The sequence below is a fragment of the Schistocerca piceifrons genome, chromosome 2 (assembly GCF_021461385.2).
Source record: "Schistocerca piceifrons isolate TAMUIC-IGC-003096 chromosome 2, iqSchPice1.1, whole genome shotgun sequence".
Classification (NCBI taxonomy): domain Eukaryota; kingdom Metazoa; phylum Arthropoda; class Insecta; order Orthoptera; family Acrididae; genus Schistocerca; species Schistocerca piceifrons.
Window position 1 is genome coordinate 1,107,648,140 of NC_060139.1, and position 24,692 is coordinate 1,107,672,831.

The window sequence follows — 24,692 nt, forward strand, 5'->3', positions numbered from 1 at the left end:
ACAATATTGGGCGCAGATTCCACACATTACATGGATTGTATGTTAACAACATGGGGAAAAAACTGCTCGTCGGAAAAATTGAAGAAATTATCATCAAGAGGCATCAAACACTCAAAAGTAAAATCATCCTGGATTGGCCCCCCAAATGTTCGAAGGAAACAACGCCAGCAAGACCTCACTCACCAACATCAACAACAAAAGAAGGAACTAGGTGCCTCCAGTATTCAGGCACAGCAACAACCATGAATGCAGTAACAGCTCTACCAATTGCAGACCCAGCTCTAACACCAGCAGCAATATTATCAACAGTAGGATCAGCAGCTGAACAACTACCAGGGGAGCCAGACACAGAAAAAAATTCTGCTGCAGATGATAATAGAAGATTAGGTGCAGTCGGGAAAAGAAAACAGTACTTCCAGCACACCTGAATGATTTTTTATTGACAAGGTAAAGGTAAGTGATCAATTACATATGCCAAAGTCAAACAATATGCCAAAGCCTAACAAATCCTTTAATTTCATGCTGATTCATCAAAATGTCCAATCATTGCTAAACAAATTAAGTGATGTTGAAATTTTATGTACTGATGAGCTAAAAAACGCTTCTGTAATGTGTATAACTGAACACTGGCTGCCTAAAGATGCAATGTCAGTCACAAAACTTGCAGACTTCAATCTTTCATCATCATTTTCTAGAATTACATCCAGTCATGGAGGGTCACGTACATTTGTTAAAAGTGGCATTGATTATTGTAACATAAAACCCATTGAACTGTTAGCTGAAGAGAGAGTTTTTGAAGTATCTTGCAGTTGAACTCTCTGCATTAAAATTAATAATCATCTGTGTATATAGGAGCCCGGATGGGAGCTTAAATGATTTCTGTCATCAACTAGAAGCAGCTTTAAATACTATAAAAAACTTCAACAAAACAGTGAACTTATGTGGAGATTTGAGATTTCTTGAAAATCAATATTAAAAAGACCAGCAAAGCTTGATGATCCTACTGGAAACAAATAACATAAAAGCCACCATAGACTCTCCAACAACTAGCTCAACAATTGATCAGATACCAATAAACACAAACGTCAATCACAATTTCTGTGGCGGAAATCTTCAGTGATCACTATGCACAGTTTATTGCTTTGCACACCCCAAGTGAAACAACTGAGAAAGAGGAACTTAAAAAGAAACAAGGAAATTCACTTATATACAAATAAACCTTTTTGTTCAGAGACTAAGTGAAGAAATTTGGTATGAAGTGTATACTTGTGAAAATACTAACAAAAAGTTTGAAAAATTCATGGAAATCTTCGTCATACTTTGAAGCTGCATTTCCATTAAAAAACAAAAATGTCAACCTAACTACAAAAAGAACAAATGGATTACAACAGGTATTAGAATCTCTTGTGCAGAGAAACGAAGATTACACGATATAGCAAAGACAGAGAACATGCCTCCTGAATTTCATTTGTACCTAAAGAATTACAAGAGGATCCTCAAAAATGTTTTAAGGAAAGCTAAAACAGTGGCAAGTGACAAATACATTGAAAATTCAAAAAAGAAATCGAAAGCTACATGGGAAGTTATAAAAAATCAAACAAGTGAAAGTAAACAATATAAAAATATGAACTTATGTTATGAATGACAAATGATTTCTTGCCCAACAGAAATTGCGGACCTTCAACAAATATTTTGCAAACATAAGTGAACAGTTGGTGCGTGAACTGGAAGAACACAACAAAATATCACCTCCATCATGCAATAGTGTGAGAAATGTGTCTACATCTTTGTTCCTTTCACCCACAAATACTGAAGAAATTTTATCAGTTATAAAAACCTTGAAAACAGGGTACTCGTGGAAATGGTGGAATACCAGATGCAATTATTAAAAAATGCTGTCTTGCCTTAGCTGAACCCTTGACACACTTGTGCAACAGCTCACTGGCATCAGGAATCTTCCCTTCATGCTTAAAAACAGCAAAACTGAAACCACTTCAAAAAAGGAAATCCAGAATGTGTTTCAAATTATAGACCAATAGTCCTACTGCCTGTATTTTCAAAAATTTTAGAAAAAGTTCTTTTTTTATAAGAGATTGTTTGATTTCCTAAATAAAAATAAAATTCTCTCTCCTTCACAGCATGGCGTCGGGAAAGGCTATTCAACTGAAAGTGCAATATTTGAATTTCTTGATGAAATCTATACTAAACTGGATGCAAGTGAGTTTGTGACAGGCATATGTCTTGATTTATCTAAAGCTTTTGACGTCATTGACCATAATGCCCTACTGCAGAAGCTTGACCGATCAGGAATTAGAGGTATATCCAATGTGTGGCTCAAGACATACCTATGTGGTCGCAAACAGGTGGTTGAAGTGCAATATACTGACCATAACAAAATCAGCTACTACTATTCAGGATACGAAAATGTGAAATATGGTGTCCCTCAAGGATCAGTATTAGGACCCATTCTGTTTCTCCTCTATGTCAATGATCTTATGTACAACAAGTATTGCCAAACTACCCTCCAATTTGCAGATGATACAAGCTTCCTTATTAGTGGTAAAACAGAAGAAAAACTTAAAGACTCCACTATCCAAACAATGAACAGTGTAGAACAGTGGTTCAGCTACAACAAGCTAATTATAAACAAAGAAAAGAAAGTAGCGCTGAACTTCTATAATGTAAAAGGAGGACACCATCCAAACTTAGAAATAGAACTTAGGGACAGAGCTCTTGAAAGTGTTGACAGCACTAAATTTCTGGGACTCTGGCTCCAGAACAACACAAAATGGGAGGTACACATTGAATATTTCTAAAGAAAACTAAGCAAAACCTGTTACATGATATAGATCTTAAAATGTTGTTGCAGCAAAGCCAGCCTGTTAAATGTACACTACTCCTATGTGCATTCTGTAATTAAATATGGAATAATCTTCTGGGGCAATACAACAACAAATATTAAACTTTTCAGGATGCAAAAGAGAATACTAAGAATTATTGAAGGGGTAAGCAATATGAAATCATGCAGACCCATATTCAAAATACTGTCAGTTCTTCTTCTTCCTTGCATTTTTATCTATGAAACATCAGTTTTCATCAAACAATATATCAATAGACACCCAGATATCTTATTAAAAAATGAAGATATACATGCACACAATACAAGGAAAAAATCTGACCTTCATATGAAACAGGTGAGAACATCATTATGCCAAAAAGGCACACTACATACTGGGATAAAGATTTTCAATAATCTACCTAACCATATTAAATCAATCACTCTGGTCAAAGCGAGGTGGCGCAGTGATTAGCACACTTGACTCGCATTCAGGAGGATGATGGTTCTGTTCCGCATCTGGCCATCCTGATTTAGGTTTTCCGTGATTTCCCTAAATCTCTTCAGCAAATTCTGGGACGGTTCCTTTGAAAAGGGGATTACTGACTTCCTTCCTCATCCTTTTCTGATCTGATGAGACCGATGACCTCCCCAAAACAACCCAACCCTCACTCCGAGATGCCTGGACACTTTCCTTGTTGAGAGCCCTTCCTGGCACAAAGTAACAATGTGGTCATGATCGAACCACGGTATTGATCATCTAGGCATGATTGAACTACAGACAACATGAGCTGTGTACCTCCTTCCTGTTGGAATGACTGGATCTGATTGGCTATCAGACCCCCTCCATCTAATAGGCACTGCTCATGCACAGTTGTATACATCTTTGGGTGGGTTTAGTGACATCTCTGAACACTCAAAGAGACTGTTCCTGTGATACAGTCAACGTCTATCTACAGGAGTTCTGGGAACCGGGCTGATGCAAACCTTTTTTTGATGTGTGTATTAAAAATATGTGTAGCTTATGACTGTCCAAATATTTATTAGAGCATTGTGTAAATATTGGAAAGAAATTGGTTGAGGCCTTTTTAAGATTTCTGCTAACTATAAGGTGCAATCATAAAGTTACTACTATTTGAGGGTTGTTGTAGCAGTGTCTACTATTTGAGGGTTGTTGTATCAGTGTATATGCAACTTTGCACAACTCTGACATGGAGTTAAGTGTGGCATTCATGTCTTTCTGATGTGTGTGCGGTAAATGCAGAAATGTGGACTAGGATGACATTATTACCTAATCCATCCAAACAGGACCCCTGCGTTGTTTTTCTTTTGTGGGCTGCCAAAGGACAAAAACTGGCAAACATCCATCAGAGAATGAAAAATGTGTATGAGGCAACATGTCTGTCAAAAACCACTGTTGTGGGATAGTAGTGCTGCTTTATGATAACGCACGTCCCCATATTGCAAATGTCATAATGCAGGAGTTACTACAACTCAAGTGGGAGACACTTGAACACTTGCCATAGGTTGAGGGTTCGATTCTCAATTAAGGCTTATTTGTTTTTATTTGCTAAAAGTAGTCTGTGTGGTACACTATCTGGAGTCTTAATCACCACACAGCAATTACAGTGGGTCTTCTACATAACATTTACAGTTAGTACTATGAATACAGAAATGGAATACAATCGCTTTCGTTGGTCAGCTTTTAAAGAAACCTTTTGTCATGGCCTCAAATTGTTTCACACCACTGCATCTACTAGATTCCAACTTGTTTTGTGTGTACCCTCCCCCAATGGTCCCATCGATTAATACCAATTGTTATTCTTGCTATGTTCAGGCCCATTACATTTAGTTACAACCTTTGTCATCAGTAGAGCTAGCAACAAGCATTGCAAATAATTTTGATGGGACCATTGTGGGAGGGTACACAGAAAACAGGAGGACCTCCAGCATGCTAACGCAGATGGCAATCCACTGCACGAATTGCACAGCAGTGCTTTGGCTGCTGACAAAGGTAGTTATCATACATGTCATTATAGTGTTGCCAGAGTTCCAATCTTTAATGTCCATGTTCTACTCAGAATACAACAAAATTTTATGACTGACATTTTTGTATTGGTAGTGTGTGAGGAATCGCACTGTGAAGTCAGTATGCAAATTTGATTTTTCTTCACCCTGTATATATCTGTGTGTGTAAGTATATGTAATAAAAATGTAGCTTGTGTCTCCACAACCATTCATTAAAGTAGTATGTAAAAATTTGTAGTAAATCAGTCATGAACTTTTTGAGGTTTTTGGCAGGAGCTTTAAATGATGACTTGTCTTTATGTAGTAGTAAAAATGTACAAGAACCAAGAGGGGACAATAAGATCGGGAAACCAAGAATGAAGTGCTTGGTGTAAGGCAGGGATGCAGTCTTTTGCCCCTGCTGTGCACTCTGTACATAGAAGAATCAATGACAAAAATAAATGAAAGGTTCAAGAGTGAGTTTAAAATTCAGGGTGAAGTATGTCAGTGATGAGGTTCACTGATGACTTTGGTATCCTTGCTGAAAATGAAGAAAAATTACAGAATGTTTTGAACAGAATGAATGGTCTTACGTGTACAGAATGTGGATTGAGAATAAACCAAAGAAAGATGAAAGTAATGAGACGTAGCAGAAATGAGAACAGCAAGAAGCTTAACATCTAAACTGATGATCACAAAGTAGGTTAAGGATTTCCGCTTTCTTGGAAGAAAAATAACTCATGAAAGATGAAGCAAAGAGGAGACAGAAAGCAGACTATCACAGGCAGAGAGCGTGCTCCTGGCCAAAACAGTTCTATTAGTATGAAATATGGGACTCAATTGGAGAAAGAAATTTCTGAGAATGAATGTTTGGAGAATGGCATTGTGTGGTAGCAAATTATGTATTGTTGGAAAACTGGAAGAGAAGAGAATCAAAGCAATTGAGATATGGTGTGACAGAAAAACATTGCAAATTAGGTGGAATAAGGTATGGAATGAGGACGTTCTCCACATAATTGGCAAAGAAAGGTATATATGGAAAACACTGGCAAGAAAAAGGGGCAGAATAGTAGGTCATTTGCTATGTCAATCTTAGCCAATGTCACTGCCATTAGACACGAAAAAAAGTGTATCATAGCTTCTTTGAGGCAACAGTGAAATACGGCATTATCTTGTGGGGAAATGCTAGCAATTTGACAGGAATAAAGAATATTAACTTCAAGGAAAAAAATTATAAGGAACATGTGTAGTACAAAGCCAAGAGAATCTTTTTGGCCACCTACTAAGTGTTCCCTCACTGTATTTATATGAAATAATTCTTTTCACAAATAATAATCCAGAATTATCTGCTCCAAATAACTTCTGGCATGGATATGAAGCTAGAAACAAAGAAAGTTTCATGCTTCTTATGCATAGACTCAATCTAGATTCAATCTTTTCACACAGACCCCACAATGTATGGGGATGAAAATACACAAGAAGTTAAAAAAGACAAATTCTGGAAAGACTGAAACTGATCTGGTAGAATGAAAGTTGTGTATCACTCTGGTGCAAAAATGCTGTTACTCTAATGATGAATTTTTTAATGATGGCATGACCATTTGAGCAGCACAAAAATTAGTAGTATATACATACAAATAATTTATAGTTCTAGTAGATGTTGTGTTCCGTGTACAATCTGTCATAGTTACAAGTGTGACAAGTCTCCAGTATGCTAAATCAATGATTTAACAAGTATGTTATGAGACAATGAATTCTCATTCTGTGTTAAGACATCAGTGAATATTATCTATGGTACTAGAGGGAGCTGTAGAGGGTAAAAACTGTAGAGGAAGAAAGAGGTTGGAATACATCAAAAAAATAATTGAGGACACTGGGTGCAAGAGATACTGTGAGATAAAGAGAGAAGTGGAATTTGTTGGAAAACCGGAACAGAAGAGAATCAAAGCAATTGAGATATTGTGTGACAGAAAAACATTGCAAATTACAGCTGAAGACTGATTGATCATTCAAAAAGAGATAGATAGATAGATAGATAGATAGAGAGAGAGAGAGAGAGAGAGAGAGAGAGAGAGAGGGGGGAGGGGGGGGATAAGAGGAGGAGAAGAAACAGAAGAAGAAGAAGTTATGACTCAATCCATGCCATTTCTTACCTGGTAGAATTGTATGATCTACACAGTCAAAGGCTGTAATGAAATCACAGAAAAGGCCAATAGGGTAATTTTCATTATTTCGTTCTATTACAATTGATTTTTGGAGATCATATATTGCATTCTCAGTAGAGAATTCTTTACATAAACCAAACTGGCCTGCTTTTAAAAGCTTGTTTTCAAAATCATGATTCAGTACTCTGTCATAAGTTACTTTCTCAAAAAGATTTGAGTACACTGGAAGGAGTGAGATTGGTCTACAACTAGAAGTCAATTGCTTATTTCCATTTTGAATACTGGCATTACTACTCCATACTTCAGTTTTTCAGAAAATATTCCTTGAGTCTTCAATGGATTACAAAGGTAACCCAAGGGTGAAACAATAAAAACATATTTGAAGACAACAATACAAAAGTTCGTATTATTTTAAATATTTAAAATCAAAGTCTCAACCACTTAAAATCGTCCCTTGGTATTACTGAGGGGGTGGGGGTGGGTGGGGGCTTCTAAGGCCCATGGAGAATAAAATCAAATAAATTAATTTTAATTAACAAATTCTATAGTCACTCAGATGCAAATGCAGTAATGAACAATTAGCTTTGACTTCAACTTCATGTATCAAAGGATGTGACATATAGGTACTGAGCCAGTAGGCCTGCAGAGCCCCTTCTCCTTTCTCCACCCCATTTGTAATCTAGGTCTAAGTATTGGTTGCTATGTACTATTATTATTTCACATTCCTACCATTTGCACCATGGAACCCTTCTCATCCTAGATTCTGAATTAATTTCCGGTCCCGCTATTTCCATAGATATATTCCTCCTTTCCATATCTACTATCTACATAGCTCACGTTAACAAAGGAATAGTTGGTGGTGAAAGCTGAGTGTTATTTTCTTATTCATGTTTGTTGATTGCCAAGAAGGTACTCTTTTTCAATGTTATTGTATTTTTATGGAAACATTTATATCTACCTACACTGTGATGCCTATCTTTGTTATCAGTAAAGAGATCATATCAGTCTGTTTCCTTCCTACTTTCCTACCTTTGGTAGTATGGTAAAATTTTTAAATTCCTTTGGGGAATCAATACACAATCATTTCAAATTAAAAATGGAACTTAACAATATTATGAAAAGAATAGTCGCTATTCGCCATATAGCATAGAAGCTGAGTTGCAGGTAGGCACAACCAAAAGACTGTCAGGCAATGAGCTTTTGGTCAACAAGGCCTTCTTTGGAGATAGAACATGCACACATACACTCATGCAAATGAAACTCACACACAGTCTTAGAGGCTGCTGAGACCTTAGCAGCCTGAGACTGTGTTCATGTGTGTGTGAATTGCGTGAGTGTGTGCGTGCATTTTCTGTCTACATTGGAGACTTTGTTGACCAAAAGCTCATTTCCTGACAGTCTTTTTGTTGTACCTCTCTGCAACTCAGCATCTCCGTCATACACACATCAAAAAAAGTTTTGCATCACCCCGATTCCTAGAACTCCTGAAGATAGACAATGACTGTGGATATTGCAACACATACACACTCCCTTTGACTGTTCAGAGATGCCACTAAACCTGCCCAAAGATGTAAACAACCATGCATGAGCAGCGCCTATTAGACGGAGGGTGTCCGACGGCCCATCAGTTCCAGTCATTCCACCAGGAAGGAAGTACGCGGCTCATGTTGTCTTTAGTTCAGCCATGCCTAGGTGGTCAATACTGCGGTTCGATGGCATCAGCATTGTTACTTTGTGCTAGGAAGGGCTCCCAACAAGGGAAGTGTCCAGGCATCTTGAAATGAACCAAGGCGGTGTTCGGACATGGAGGAGATACAGAGAGAGAAGAACTGTCCATGACATGCCTCGCTCAGGCTGCCCAAGGGCTACTACTGCAGTGGATGACCACTAACTACGGATTATGGCTCAGAGGAATCCTGACAGTAACGGCACCATGTTGGATAATGGTTTTTGTGCAGCCACAGGACATAGTGTTATGACTCAAACTGTGCGCAATAGGTTGCATGATGCGCAACTTCACTCCCAACATCAATGGCAAGGTCCATCTTTGTAACCACGACACCTTGCAGCTTGGTGCAGATGGGCCCAACAACATGCCGAATGGATTGCTCAGGATTGGCATCACTTTCTCTTCACCGCTGAGTGCCGCATATGCCTTCAACCAATCGCTGGAGAGATGTTTGGAGGCAACCCGGTCAGGCTGGATGCTTTAGAGTAGACACACTGTCCAGCGAGTGCAGCAAGGCGGAGGTTCCCTGCTGTTTTAGGGTGGCATTATGTGGGGCCGACGTACACCACTGGTGGTCACGGGAGGCGCCGGTAACGGCTGTACGATACGTGAATGTCATCCTCCGCCCAGTAGTGCAATGACATCGGCAGCATATTGGCAAGGCATTGATCTTCATGGATGAGAATTTGCACCCCCATCTTGCACATCTTGTGAATGACTTCCTTCAAGACAACGATAGCGCTCGACTCGAGTGGCCGGCATGTTCACCAGACATCAACCCTATCAAACCTGCCTGGGATAGATTGAGAAGGGCTGTTTATGGACAGTGTGACCCATCGACCTCTCTGAGGGATGTACACCAAATCGCCATTGAGTAGTGGGTCAGTCTGGACCAACAGTACCTTGATGAACTTGTGGATAATATGCCATGACAAATACAGGCATGCATCAATGCAAGAGGACATGCTACTGGGTATTAGAGGTACCGTAGTGTACAACAATCTGGACCACCATCTCTGAAGGTCTCACTGCATGGTGTTACAATATGCAATGTGTGGTTTTCATGAGCAATAAAAAGGGTGGAGATGATTTTTATCTTAATCTCTATTCCAATTTTCTCTACAAGTGTGTACATGTGTGTATGTGAGTAGTAACTGTCCTGTTCATAATATTGTAATATTCCATCCTGGATATTCCATTATTAAAAATGGAATATGTTTCCTTTTGATGACACCTTTTGTTTGAATGGGTGATTCGCCGGTGTCATTACAGAACTACAAAGTCTAGAAAAGTAATCGAGGGTCAATATTGTTTATTTGAGACTTGCATTGTTTATTTGAGGCCTACAGAATTCTTGAAAACAATTTTGTCAAAATGCAAAACCAGTTTGTTTGCAACCTCATTCCGTTCCTTTCTCACTAGGATGTTAAACCAGTCACTAAAAGTGTTGTTCATGTCTGTCATGCAATCTGTATTTAAGGTGAGTGTTGCTAAGCATCATAAATGGACAAACCCCTTAACACATATTCTGAACAGAATATCCAAGCCAATGTAGAATCCAAAAGAGTTGATTTCCTCTCTTCTTGATTTCATATCACCATCACTTTCTATGAGTTGGGTATGTGTCTCATTGGCTGGGACTTGCTTTCTGGTATTTGGTTTAAAATTCATGTGTCAGCATCAGAATGGGGATTTTCTGATAGTAAATCACAAAAATTAAGGCAGTTTCCATCTTTCATCTCAGTACCATGTATTCTGTTCATAGTACAGTTAGTTTTGTCAACTATATTTATAATGCAAAAGTCGCTACAGGGATCACTAATATACTACTAACATTTTGAAGCTTCCAATTTTACACAGTCCTACATAATGTCACTTGTGCTTTTCTTGTTGAGTGCTGCTCTCTCTCTCTCTCTCTCTCTCTCTCTCTCTCTCTCTCTCTCTCTCTCTCTCTCTCACTGACACACACACACACACACACACACACACACACACACACACACACACACAGAGAGAGAGAGAGAGAGAGAGAGAGAGAGAGAGAAACTATAAACTCAACATTTGTAAATTAATTCCAAACAGCACACAAATCCTTCACTCATTCAATTTTGGTAGAACTTTTTAATTTTGTGTCATGCTTTGATAATATTTCATCTTTCTCCTGTTTCTTTAAAAGTGTGTTGTCCTTCCTGAGATTCTGAGTTTAAGAAACTCAGTGCTTTGAGCACTTTTAAAGTAATATCCATTTTTTTCTGCCTCTTATTGCTTACCTTGTTTGCCTGCTGTTGATCAGCTGGTACTCTCTTTATAGATGTTTCTTCATTCTCTCAAATATTATTCTTTCCATCTGGTTACTCATTTGCTCACACGCTACAGTTTTTTTACACTGTGTGTAACTTTTTTATATCTTGTCTGTTTTGACCTGGAAGTTTTATTTTCCCTCTTCATCATACAAAACAGTGATGTTTTTTGGCCACTTCTTGATGTGCTGCTGCTTGATATTCTTTAGCTGGTGGGGGTTTAACTGTTTTTCTGCTAGTTAGGTAGAATGAGGGGCTCACATGGCAGTCATTAGTGATGGTGCACTGAAGCTGAGCCTGAACCTGGTTGGAATTGCTTTGACCTTGATTTTAGTCTATCACATATAATAGAATGTGAATATGAATCAGGTTTGGTTTAGGTGAACCATCATAAAAATAATCAAATACCCATTAGCCACAGGCCTCAAGAACAACTCCACACTACATTTTTATATGGTGCATCATCCTGCCTCTTTATCAGTTATTACTATTAGTAATTAATACTACATTACACAAAATTAAATCAAACTATATGCAGCATTTCAAGCCATTGTTTTTGCATTACTAAATCACATGTATACTGTTTCTACAAAACATTTATGAGACATTGCAGAAATGTTACAATAATCTTTTTTGTCAAACATGCTTCATAATCATTTGTATTTATTTTTTGTGAAATATGTTTTTCAGCAATGGTTATAGCAACAGTGATTGCATTTTGTCTGCCAACTGTGCCACGAAGCATATATTTTCATCCGGAGACAAATAACAATCTTAATCAGCACTTGAAAAGTGTTGAGAGTCAATCCATATCAACAGCAGATCTTCCTGTAAGTGGTGATGCACCAGTACACGAAATAAAAAAAGAAAGATTTGTGGATATGCTGCTACGAGTATACATACATCTCTGGAAAGATTTTAAACTTGCTTACACAAATATATATGTTTTGAAGTGGTCACTTTGGTGGTGCGTTGCAACATGTGGCTTTCTGCAGGTGAGTATATTTTTACCATAACAGGTTTAATTAGTATCATTGCCAGACTTTAAGCGACCTTCAGGTCTTTTGAAGTATGGCAAAGGTTTTTTACTGTCATGTATATTTCCATAGACTGCCTTGGTGTAGTGTGAGCTGCTATGTCTTAAATTCTATAAAATATGAGATCAAGAAAAGCTTATCAAGTATGATCAATATTTCAACTTAAGTAGTGATATGTGGGAAAATGGCAACATTGTTAGGAAAACAATGTTTGAGGAAGGCTGCTTAACAATTCTACTGCATTCATTGTTTGCTTTTTGTGGGAATTGTGAGTGAGAGAATATGTAAAGTCATTGGACTAAGCCTCTGAAAAGTAATCCATCCATGAAAGGAATAGCTTATAAACCCTCATTTGACTGATTCCTTTGTACTGCTTTTCAGTGTCAGAGCCTAAATGGGTAGGAATATTCAAAGACAAACAGTGTGTTTTGTTATGAATTAGTTTAGTGAGTGTAGGAGTGTCATGCAATTCCTCATCCATCGCCCATGGCAGCTGCTACAATAATGTCATTGCGCATGATCTGAGCTGTCCTAGATTGCGGTCATGTGTGGATGAGGTGTGCAAGCTTGTGTGAATGAATGTGTGTGTTCCCATTTCTGAAGAAAGGCTATGGCCAAAAGCCAGTGTGTAAGTGTCTTCTAGTTGTGCCTGTCTGCTACTTAATGTGTCACCTTTAGGGTAATCAGCAATCTATATATTCATTACATTATTGATTATGCAATGGCTAAAAATTCCTATGAAGAGTGAAGCAAGATACTACTCCCTCCTATATGTATCTTATAAAGGAACCACAGTTTTAAAATAAGAGGAATTTGATCTCATACAAAGGTTTACCAACAGCTGTTTGTGCTCCACACACTTTACAAACAGAACAGGGGGATTTGATATGATACTGCTTTGTGAAGTGCTTTCTGCCAAACACTGTAAGGTGGCTTGTGGAGTACGACTATAGCTGTAGACATAAATGATACTCATGTTCTTAATGTGTATTAAGATAAAGTGATGGACAAGGGTAAAATGAATTTCAAAATTCCATTGCTACAGTGGTATTGTCATTGAATGTCACAGTCTTTCGCTTGTGTGATACAGCTTATTTTCTAGACTAGGACGTTGTCAGCAGACTCTAAGATAATTTCATGTATTTATTAAAGAAATATGAAAGGAATTCTCTCTTGCAGGCTCTATATTAATGACATTTTAATTTCTTCATTCATTCTACTAGTTCCATTGACATCGTCGAGAAAAAGAACCTTTGGGAATTTGGAAAAAGTCAAAGTATATACTAACAAAAGACCAGTGAATTATAAAAGGTTAATTTTTGTATTGTTTTAACAATAAGCTGACACTCTAGTTGTTAATGCCATTCATGCTTATGCCATATAAATTTAATTGAGTAAATTAAACAATGGAAAAATCTGGGATAGAATAACAAAGTGAATTAGGATAGACAAGAAAGAATCAAACCCACATGTATAAAACATCATCAAATTTCATTTTACAAATGAGTAAATGTGTTGAATATTTGATGATAAGCATATAATGGGGAGAAACCTGAGGAAAGATTTGAAACTGTTTTTAATGTTTGTTGGAGGGCACTAAGTGCTATCACTATCAAACACTGGAAGAGTACAGTTATGGTAATTTGTTCTCCATCTGAAGCAAACATTAGATTTTTCCTCATCTCAGTGTTCATGAGATTGTATCTCCTGAACTGTGTGTCATGCAACAATATAATTTTACAGGTACATTCAGTGGTATATGTAGATACTATCAGCAAAATGTGTCATGAAGAGAACTTGTAATAGAATAGTAGTTAAGTAATAAATTGAAACATTATGCCCGATGTTGAAGTTTATCTGCAGGAACAGTGAAAATGTAAGTGATAAACTTTTTTCCTTCCATCATTTTGCGCAGGGTGTCAGTAAGAAAAAGTTTGGCAAAGGTTTGAAATTATGCATAAAGTTTGTTGCAGGTCTTTAAGTGCTCTCATTCTCAAATGCTGGTTGAATAATCTGTATATTTGCTCAGTATGAGTTATGCTGCCTCAAGATATATACACAATTTTAAATGTAATATTTATCTTACCTTTAACATAATATTGTTCTGGTCTTCAGTCCAGAGACTGGTTTGATGCAACTCTCCATGTTACTCTATCCTGTGAAAGCCTCTTCATCTCTGAATAACTACTGCAACTTTCACCCTTCTGAATCTGTTCACTGTATTCTTCTCTGGACCTCCCTCTACGATTTTTGTCCTCCACGCTTCCCTCCAGTACTAAATTGGTGGTCCTTTGATGCCACACAATATGTCCTACCAACCAATCCCCTCTAGTCAAGTTGTGCCACGAATTCTTCTTCTCCCCAAATCTATACAGTACCTCCTCTTTAGTTATGTGATCTACCCATCTAATATTCAGTATTCTTCTGTAGCACAACATTTTGAAAGCTTCTATTCTCTTCTTGTCTAAGCTGTTTATTGTCTATGTTATAATAATAATAATAATAATAATAATCATATATAATTAATAAGATAGTTATTTTTTGTGGAATGTGTAATCAGTAATTGATTAGTCAGGAGGAAAGCTAATAATTGAATAGTAAAATGAATTTAAATATCTCATTAACACACACAAATCACTTTCTTAATCTTTTTTACCTTTTTTGTTGTTTGAAGTGAAAATCATTAGACTCTTAACATGCTGGAAAAACATTTTGTTTGCAATCTTAAAATCTCAGCAGAATGGAAAATTGTCTTCTCGCCTCCCAAGAAAATTCAGATCAGCTCTAAATTAATTTCATGGGTATCATGTTGACAATATAAGAAAAAATGTAGTAAAGCAAAATCTGTAACATTGTATAAATTGGGGATTGATAACCATTAGTATGAAATCAAAGCGGAAATGCCAAATTAATCAATTATTATTTCACAAAGTAAGTTGTTTATACAGACATCTGACATCTCAAACACTAATCACACAGTTCTGAACAAAATAAAGAATTGTGCCATATTTTGGTGAAACATGTCGAAATTACAGAAATCTCAGCTTGATTCTGGAGCAAAAGAAAAATATTCATAGTAAAGTCATTTTGGTAATTGCAGTTGCCGATAATAATGACACAACTAAACAAATTCCTAACAGGAATACAATTTCAGTTCATTTGAAACAAAATGGAAGAATGTAGGAGTCTGATAGCGTAAGGTGCTGTCGGAAAGGCGCGTGACTAAAGAGAGAGAAAGAAAAGACTAGTGCGCATTCTTATATAGGACAAAATACAGATGATAATGCTATGCCATTCTCATTATCCTGGGTCTACATATTCACTGACTTGCAGTGCAGTTAATTGGCACAAAGATTAAATTATATCTTTAACTTTTGATGTTTCGATAGGAAAGGAAAATAGTACATTATTACGTTGCGGGCAGGACGCAATATTAGAATGTTTCACTTCCATACATGGCTACACTCCATACAAACACTTTCTGAAAAGACTTTCTGACACTTCAATCCCTACTCCATGCTAACAAATTCCTCTCCTTCAGAAACTATTTCCTTGCCATAGCCAGTCTACACTTTATATCCTCTCTACTTTGACCATCATCAGTTATTTTACTCCCCAAATAGCAAAAATCTCATTTACTACTTTAAGTATCTCATTTCCTAATCTAGTACCCCCAGCATCACCTGATCTAAATTGACTACATTCCATTATCCTTGTTTTGCTTTTGTTGATGTACTTATTATATTCTCCTTTCAGGACACTGTCCATTCCATTCAAATGCTCTTCCAAGTCCTTTGATGTCTCTGACAGAACTAAAATGTTGCCGGCATACCTCAAAGTTTTTATTTCTCCTCCATGGATTTTAATTCCTACTCTTGTAACTGCCATCTGGTTTCTGTAGAAATTGTAAATAGCATTTCACTCCCTGTATTTTACACCTCCCACCTTCAGAATTTGAAACAGAGTATTCCAGTCAGCATTGCGAAAGCTTTCTGTAAGTCTACCAATGCTATAAACATAGGTTTGCCTTTCCTTAACCTACCTTGTAATGTAAGTGTTAGGGTCAGTATTGCCTCGCGGGTTCCAACATTTCTATGGAATCCAAACTGATCTTTCCCAAGGTTCAGCTCCTGCCAGTTTTTCGATTTGTCTGTGAAGAGTTCATGTTAGTATTTTGCAGCCATGACTTATTAAACCGATAGTTCAATAATTTTCACACCTGTCAACACCTGCTTTCCTTGCGATTGGTATTATTTTATTCTTGTTGAAGTCTGGGGGTATTTTGCCTGTGTCATACATCTTGCTCAGCAGATGGAAGAGTTTTGTTGTGGCTGGCTCCCTCATAGCTATCAGTAGTTCTAATGGAATGTTTTCTACCTCAAGGACCTTGTTGTGATTTAGGTCTTTCAATTCTCTGTCAAATTCTTCATGCTGTACCATATCTCCCATGTCCTCTTCCATTTCCATAATATTGCCCTGAAGTACATTGCCTTTGTATAGACCCTCTATATATTCCTCCCACATTTGTGCTTTCCTTTCTTTACTAAGGATGGGTTTTCTATCTGAGCTCTTGATATTCATGCATGTGGTTCTCTTTTCTCCAAAGATCTCTTTAATTTTCCTGTAGGCAGTATCTATCTTACCCCTAGTGATACATGATTCTACATCCTTACATTTGTCCTCTAGCCATCCCTGCTTAGCCATTTTGCACTTCCTGTCGATTTCATTTTTGTGACGTTTCTATTCTTTTTTGCCTGTTTCATTTGCTGCACTTTTATATTTTTTCCTTTTGTCAATTAAATTCAATATCTCTTCTGTTATCCAAGGATTTCTACTAGCCCTCATCTTTTTACCTAATTGATCCTGAGCTGCCTTCACTATTTAATCTCTCAAAGCCACTCATTCTTCTTCTACTGTATTTCTTTTCCCTGTTCTTGTCAGTCGTTCACTAATTCTCTCTCTGAAACTCTCTACAACTTCTGGTTCTTTCAGTTTATCCAGGTCCCAGCTCCTTAAATTCCTACCTTTTTGCAGTTTCTTCAGTTCTAGTCTACTGTTCACAACCAATAAATTATAGTGAGAGTCCACATCTGCTTCTGGAAATGTCTTACAATTTCAAAGCTGGTTCTGAAGCCTCTGCCTGACCATTATGTAACCAAACTGAAACCTTCTGGTGCCTCCAGGTGTCTTCCACATATACAATCTCCTTTCATGATTGTTAAACCATGTTTCAGTGATGATTACGTAATGCTTTGTGCAAAAGTGTACCAGGCAGCTTCCCCTTTCAATCTACTACTTTTCCTTCCCTTCCTTTTCCTACAGTCGCATTCCAATCCCCCGTGACTACTAAATTTTCATCTCCCTTAACCATCTGAATAACTTCTATCGCATCATACATTTTTTCAATCTCTTCATTGTCTGTGAAGCTCGTTGGCTTATAAATTTGTACTGCTGTGGTAGGTGCTGGCTTCGTGTCTGTCTTGGCTACAATAATGCATTCACTATGCTGTTCGCAGTAGTGTATCCACATTCCTCTTTTTTATTTTTATTCATTATTAAACCCACTCCTGCATTATCGTTATTTGATTTTGTATTTATAACCCTGTATTCACCCAGCCAGAAGCCTTGTTCCTCCTGCCACCAAACCTCACTAATTCCCACTATATCTAACTTTATCCTATCCACTTCCATTTTTAAATTTTCTAACCTACCTGCCCAATTAAGAGGTGTGACAGTCCATGCTCCAATCCATAGAACACTGGTTTCGTTTCTCCTGATAACGACATCCTCCTGAGTATTTCCCACCTGGAGATCTGAATGGGGTACTATTTTACCTCTGGAATATTTTACCCAAGATGATGCAATCATCATTTAACCATATAGTAAAGCTGAATGTCCTTAGGAAAAATTTTGGCTGTAGTTTCCCTTGCTTCCACTCATACACAGTACCAGCAGAGCAAGGCTGTTTTGGATGATATTACAAGAACAGATCAGTCAATCATTCAGGATGTTGCCCCTGCAACTACTGGTAAGACAGCTGCCCGTCTTCAGGAACCACACATTTGTCTGGCCTCTCAACAGATACCTCTCCATTGTGGTTTCACCTATTGTACGGCTATCTGTATTGCTGAGGGATGCGAGTTTCCCCACCAATGGGAAGGTCCGTTTTTCATTGGGGGTGGGGGGGGAGGGGGGGACACATAATGTTATACATTTTAATTAATAAATTATGGCAGTATTTTAAATTTTTAATTTTGGATGGTAATTATATGAAATACTGAACTGAAATTTTTTTGCCGCTGGGACCCATTAGAAATGCAGCCTGCAACGTAATCCATGCATTGTGAATCATGAACCATAAATGATGAACCGGGTTAGCCATATGGTAATGTAGATTACCACTCACCTCGTAGAAGAGGTGTTGACTAGCAGACAGACACATTCAAAAATAGGCAGTTAGTTAAGGTGTCATATTAAGTCCTTCACCAGATGTATATTCACATGCATGTGCCCAGCCACCCACATGCCCACCCACCAACACACACACACACACACACACACACACACACACACACACACAGCCACTGTTAGGAATGGAGGAAGATCTGTATCCTCTGGAGGCTGTGCTTTGGGGCAAAAAGAAAGAACAGAGAAAAGGAAAGAACTATGTAGATGGACTGGGTGGGGTGGTGAAGGGGTGAGGAGGGGGGGGGGGGATGGAAGGTGTGTGTGAGGCTCGACACAGGGAAGGGCATAGAGGCAGATAGAGGACAGAGACTAGTGATAGTTGAGGGCAGGGGGCATTATGGGCATGAAGGTTTGTTTCAGGGAGACTTCCCACCACTGCAGTTTAGAAAAAGTGGTGTTTGAGGAGAAAAAAAAAATAGATGAAACAGCCTGTTGAAGTCGAGCACACTATGTTGTGCTACATGCTAGCCAACTGGTTGGTTCAGCTATCTCTTGGCCAAATTTTGGTGGTGGCATTTCATGCATGCTTCACAAGCCACCATACGCTGCATGCTTCACAAGCCAACATTCACTGCATGGCAGAGCGAACCTGACACCGCTGGTGGTTGTTCATTTTCTTGTTCTACTCACAGATAGAAGGAGTGAAAACTGACTGACTGTATACGTCTGTAAGGCCCCTTATTTCTATTACCTTGCCTTTGTGGTCTCTGTGCAAAATGTGTGTTGATGACCATAGGATCATTCCAGTTCTCTAAACTTTCTGAATAGCATTCCATGAAAAGAACATAATCTTTCCTCCAGTAATTCCAATTTTAGTTCATGAAGCCTCTGTAACACATGTTGATCGAAACTGCTGCTACCAAATGTAGCAGTATGCTCCAGAATTTCTTTGATGTCTTCCTTTAATACCCATGATAGTGATCCCAGACACCTGTGCAATTCTCAAGAATGGGTTGTACAAGTGTTCATTAAGCTGCCTTCTGTACAAATGACCTACATGGTCCTAGAATTTTCACAATATTGCAGTGCTGACCATTCACATTACCTGTTGATGGTCCTATTGCTTGCTCCATCACTTTGCAGCATTACTCATAGGTGTTTAATCACTATGACTGTGTGAAACAGCACATTACTAATACAGTATTCTTATATTACAGGATAAATTTTATACTGCCTTGGATTACATTGCATTTTCCCACAATTGGCACACACTGCCATTCATCACAGTAAATAAAAATTTTATCCAAGTCACTAAGTCTACCTGCACTCACTCAAAGAAGACACTTTCCCATGCACTTCAGTGAACATCCATACTCTGAAAACCACTGTGAAGTACATGAAAGAGAGTACTCCCTGTTGTACCAGTTATTAAAGACTTCTTCACATTCCATTCATGCATGGGGCGAGACAAGAATGATTGTTTAAACACCTCTGTGCATGCTGTAATTAGTTTAATCTTGCCCTCACAATCTGTATGGCAGTAATATGTTGGAGGGTTACAGTTTATTTCTAGATTTATAATTTAAAATGTAACTCAATAAGTAGACTCTCTCCCAGTTCTGTTTCTTCAGCCTCTGTCTTGTGGTCCAAACAAATTTTGGATCATCCTTGCAGTCCTTCCCTGTTGTTGTTGTTGTTGTTGTTTTCAGTCAAAAGACAGGTTTGAAGCAGCTCACCATACTAGTCTATCCTGTGCAAGCTTTTTCATCTGTGAATAATTACTGCAATGTATACTCTTTGAACTTGCTTATTGTGTTCATATAAAGTCCTAACTCTACAATTTTTACCTCCCCTATCCCCACCCCTCCCTCCATTCCCAAACTGACTAGTCTCTGGTGTCTTACGGTAAGTCATCACAACCGATCCCTTTTTTTAGTCAAGTTGTGCCATAAATATCTTCTTTCACTTCATTAGTTATGTGATGTACCCATCTAATCTTCATCATTATTTTATAGCATCACATTTTAAAAGTTTCTGTTATCTTCTACTCACAACTGCTCATCTTGACCATTTCACTTATGTACACTAGTACACTCCAGACAAATACATCTAGAAAGGACTTCCTAATATTTAAATTCATAGCAGATGTTAACAAATTCCTCATTTTCAGAAATGCTTTTCTAGTTGTTGCTAGTCTGCATTTTGTATGGCTCCAACTTTGGCTGTCATCAATTATTTTGGTGCCCATATAGCAAAAATCCTGCACTACATTTACTGTCTGATTCCCTCAGCATCACCTGATTTATTTCAGCTGTATTCTTTCACCATTCTTTTATGGTTGTTGATATTCATCGCATAATCTCTTTTCATGGCTCTATTTCTCCCTCAACTTTAATTCAGTTTCCAAATTTCTCCTTGGTTCGCATCACTGTTTGCTGAATGTATAGATTGAGTAACATCGGAAATATGCTGCATCCCTGTTTCACTACTTTGTCGACCACTGCTTCCTTTTCATGCTCTTTGATTCTTATAACTACTGTATGGTGGCTATACAAGTTGTAAATGACCAATTACCCCTTGTATTTTATCTCTACTATCATCACAATTTCAAAGAGAGAGTTCCAGTCAACATTGTGGAAAACTTTCTCTGAATGAATATATCCTGTGAATACTAGTTTGTCTTTCTTTAACCTAGCTTCTAAGATAAGCCATAGGGGCAATATTGGCTTGCGTGTTTAAACATCCCTCACCTACCCAAACTGAAGTCAGCCTTTACCAGTTTTGAGTTCTTCTGTCAATAATTTGTGTCAGCATTTTGCAGCCATGCCTTATTAAGCTAATGGTACAGTAATAGTCACACCTGTCAATGCTTGCATTATTTGGAACAGAAATTATTACATTCATAATGAAGTCTGATAGTACTTCTTTTCTTTCACAGTAGTTTTGCCATGGCAGCCTTGCTAAATCTCAGGCAATGTTACGTATTTCAGGGCTTTGTTTCCACATAGGTCTTTTAATGCTCTGTCAATTTTTCTGGTGGTATCATATCTCCCCCCCCCCCCCCCCCCCCCCGCCCACCTCGCCTCCTCCCCCATGAACCATGGACCTTGCCGTTGGTGGGGAGGCTTGCGTGCCTCAATGATACAGATAGCTGTACCATAGGTGCAACCACAACTGAGGGGTATCTGTTGAGAGGCCAGACAAATGTGTGGTTCCTGAAGAGGGGCAGCAGCCTTTTCAGTAGTTGCAAGGGCAACAGTCTGAATGATTGACTGATCAGGCCCTGTAACACTAACCAAAATGGCCTTAATTTGTAGTACTGCGAATGGCTGAAAGCAAGGGGAAACAACAGCCATAATTTTTCCTGAGGGCATGCAGCTTTACTGTATGATTAAATGATGATGGCGTCCTCTTGTGTAAAATATTCCGGAGGTAAAATAGTCCCCCATTCGGATCTCCGGGGAATACTCAAGAGGACGTCGTTATCAGGAGGAAGCAAACTGCCGTTCTACGGATCAGAGTGTGGAATGTCAGATCCCTTAATCGGGCAGGTAGGTTAGAAAATTTAAAACGGGAAATGGATAGGTTAAAGTTAGATATAGTGGGAATTAGTGAAGTTCGGTGGCAGGAGGAACAAGACTTTTGGTCAGGTGAATACAGGGTTATAAATAAAAAATCAAATAGGGGTAATGCAGGAGTAGGTTTAATAATGAATAAAAAAGTAGGAGTGCAGGTAAGCTACTACAAAGAGCATAGTGAATGCATTATTGTGGCCAAGATAGACACGAAGCCCACGCCTACTACAGTAGTACAAGTTTATATGCCAACTAGCTCTGCAGATGACGAAGAAATTGATGAAATGTATGATGAGATAAAACAAATTATTCAGGTAGTGAAGGGAGACAAAAATTCAATAGTCATGGGTGACAAATTCGACAGTAGGAAAACGAAGAGAAGGAAACGTAGTAGGCGAATATGGATTGGGGCTAAGAAATGAAAGAGGAAGCCGCCTGATAGAATCTTGCACAAAGCACAACTTAATCATAGCTAACACTTGGTTCAAGAATCATGAAAGAAGGTTGTATACATGGAAGAACCCTGGAGATACTAAAAGGTTTCAGATAGATTTTATAATGGCAAGATAGATATTTAGGAACCAGATTTTAAATTGTAAGACATTTCCAGGGGCAGATGTGGACTCTGACCACAATCTATTGGTTATGAACTGTAGATTAAAACTGAAGAAACTGCAAAAATGTGGGAGTTTAAGGAGATGGGACCTGGATAAACTGAAAGATACAGAGGTTGTACAGAGTTTCAGGGAGAGCATAAGGGAACAATTGACAGGAATGGGGGAAGGAAATACAGTAGAAGAAGAATGGGTAGCTTTGAGGAATGAAATAGTGAAGGCAGCAGAGGATCAAGTAGGTGAAAAGACGAGGGATAGTAGAAATCCTTGGGTAACAGAAGAGATACTGAATTTAATTGATGAAAGGAGAAAATACAAAAATGCAGTAAGTGAAGCAGGCAAAAAGGAATACAAACGTCTCAAAACTGAGATCGACAGGAAGTGCAAAATGGCTAAGCAGGGATGGCTAGAGGACAAAAGTAAGGATGTAGAGGCTTATCTCACTAGGGGTAGATAGATACTGCCTACAGGAAAATTAAATAGACGTTTGGAGAAAAGAGAACCACTTACATGAATATCAAGAGCTCAGATGGAAGCCCAGTTCTAAGCAAAGAAGGGAAAGCAGAAAAGTGGAAGGAGTATGTAGAGGGTCTATACAGGGGCGATGTTCTTGAGGACAATATTATGGAAATAGAAGAGGAGGTAGATGAAGATGAAATGGGAGATGTGATACTGCGTGAAGAGTTTGACAGAGCACTGAAGGACCTAAGTCGAAACAAGGCCCTGGGAGTAGACCACATTCCATCAGAACTACTGACAGCCTTGGGAGAGCCAGTCCTAACAAAACTATATCATCTGGTGAGCAAGATGTATGAGACACGTGAAATTCCCTCAGACTTCAAGAAGAATATAATAATTCCAATCCCAAAGAAAGCATGTGTTGACAGATCTGAAAATTACCGAACTATCAGTTTAATAAGTCACAGCTGCAAAATACTAACGTGAATCCTTTACAGACAAATGGAAAAACTGGTAGAAGTGGACCTCGGGGAAGATCAGTTTGGATTCCGTAGAAATGTTGGAACACGTGAGGCAATACTGACCCTATGACTTATCTTAGACGAAAGATTTAAGGAAAGGCAAACCTATGTTTCCAGCATTTGTAGACTTAGAGAAAGCTGTTGTCAATGTTGACTGGAATACTCTCTTTCAAATTCTGAAGGTGGCAGGGGTAAAATTCAGGGAACAAAAGGCTATTTACAATTTGTACAGAAAGCATATGGCAGTTATAAGAGTCGAGGGACATGAAAGGGAAGCAGTGGTTGGGAAGGGAGTGAGACAGGGTTGTAGCCTCTCCCCGATGCTATTCAATGTGTATATTGAGCAAGCAGTAAAGGAAACAAAAGAAAAGTTCGGAGTAGGTATTAAAATCCATGGAGAAGAAATAAAAACTTTGAGGTTTGCCGATGACATTGTAATTCTGTCAGAGACAGCAAAGGACTTGGAAGAGCAGTTGAACAGAATGGACAGTGTCTTGAAAGAAGGGTATAAGATGAACATCAACAAAAGCAAAACCAGGATAATAGAATATAGTCGAATTAAATCGGGTGATGCTGAGGCAATTAGATTATGAAATGAGACACTTAAAGTAGGAAAGGAGTTTTGCTATTTGGGGAGAAAAATAACTGATGATGGTCGAAGTAGAGAGGATATAAAATGTAGACTGGCAATGGCAAGGAAAGCGTTTCTGAAGAAGAAAAATTTGTTAACATCGAGTATAGATTTAAATGTCAGGAAGTCGTTTCTGAAAGTATTTGTGTGGAATGTAGCCATGTATGGAAGTGAAACATGGATGATGAATAGTTTAGACAAGAAGAGAATAGAAGTTTTCAAAATGTGGTGCTACAGAAGAATGCTGAAGATTAGATGGGTAGATCACATAACTAATGAGTAGGCATTGAATACAATTGGGGAGAAGAGGAGTTTGTGGCACAACTTGACTAGAAGAAGGGATCGGTTGGTAGGACAATTTCTGAGTCATCAAGGGATCACCAATTTACTATTGGAGGGCAGCGTGGAGG

At 38.2% G+C, this 24,692-nt stretch overlaps 1 protein-coding gene across 8 annotated transcripts in view; it reads left to right on the forward strand.

Moving 5' to 3' along the window:
- The window catches only part of LOC124776255 (thiamine transporter 1-like), a 562,692-nt gene that overhangs the window by 350,702 nt on the left and 187,298 nt on the right, over window positions 1-24,692 (forward strand). For all 8 annotated transcript variants that reach the window (XM_047251128.1, XM_047251132.1, XM_047251135.1 and 5 more), the window contains one exon: window positions 11,728-12,032. In XM_047251128.1, the coding sequence (XP_047107084.1) occupies window positions 11,728-12,032 (305 nt within the window). The remainder of the gene's footprint in view (window positions 1-11,727; window positions 12,033-24,692) is intronic.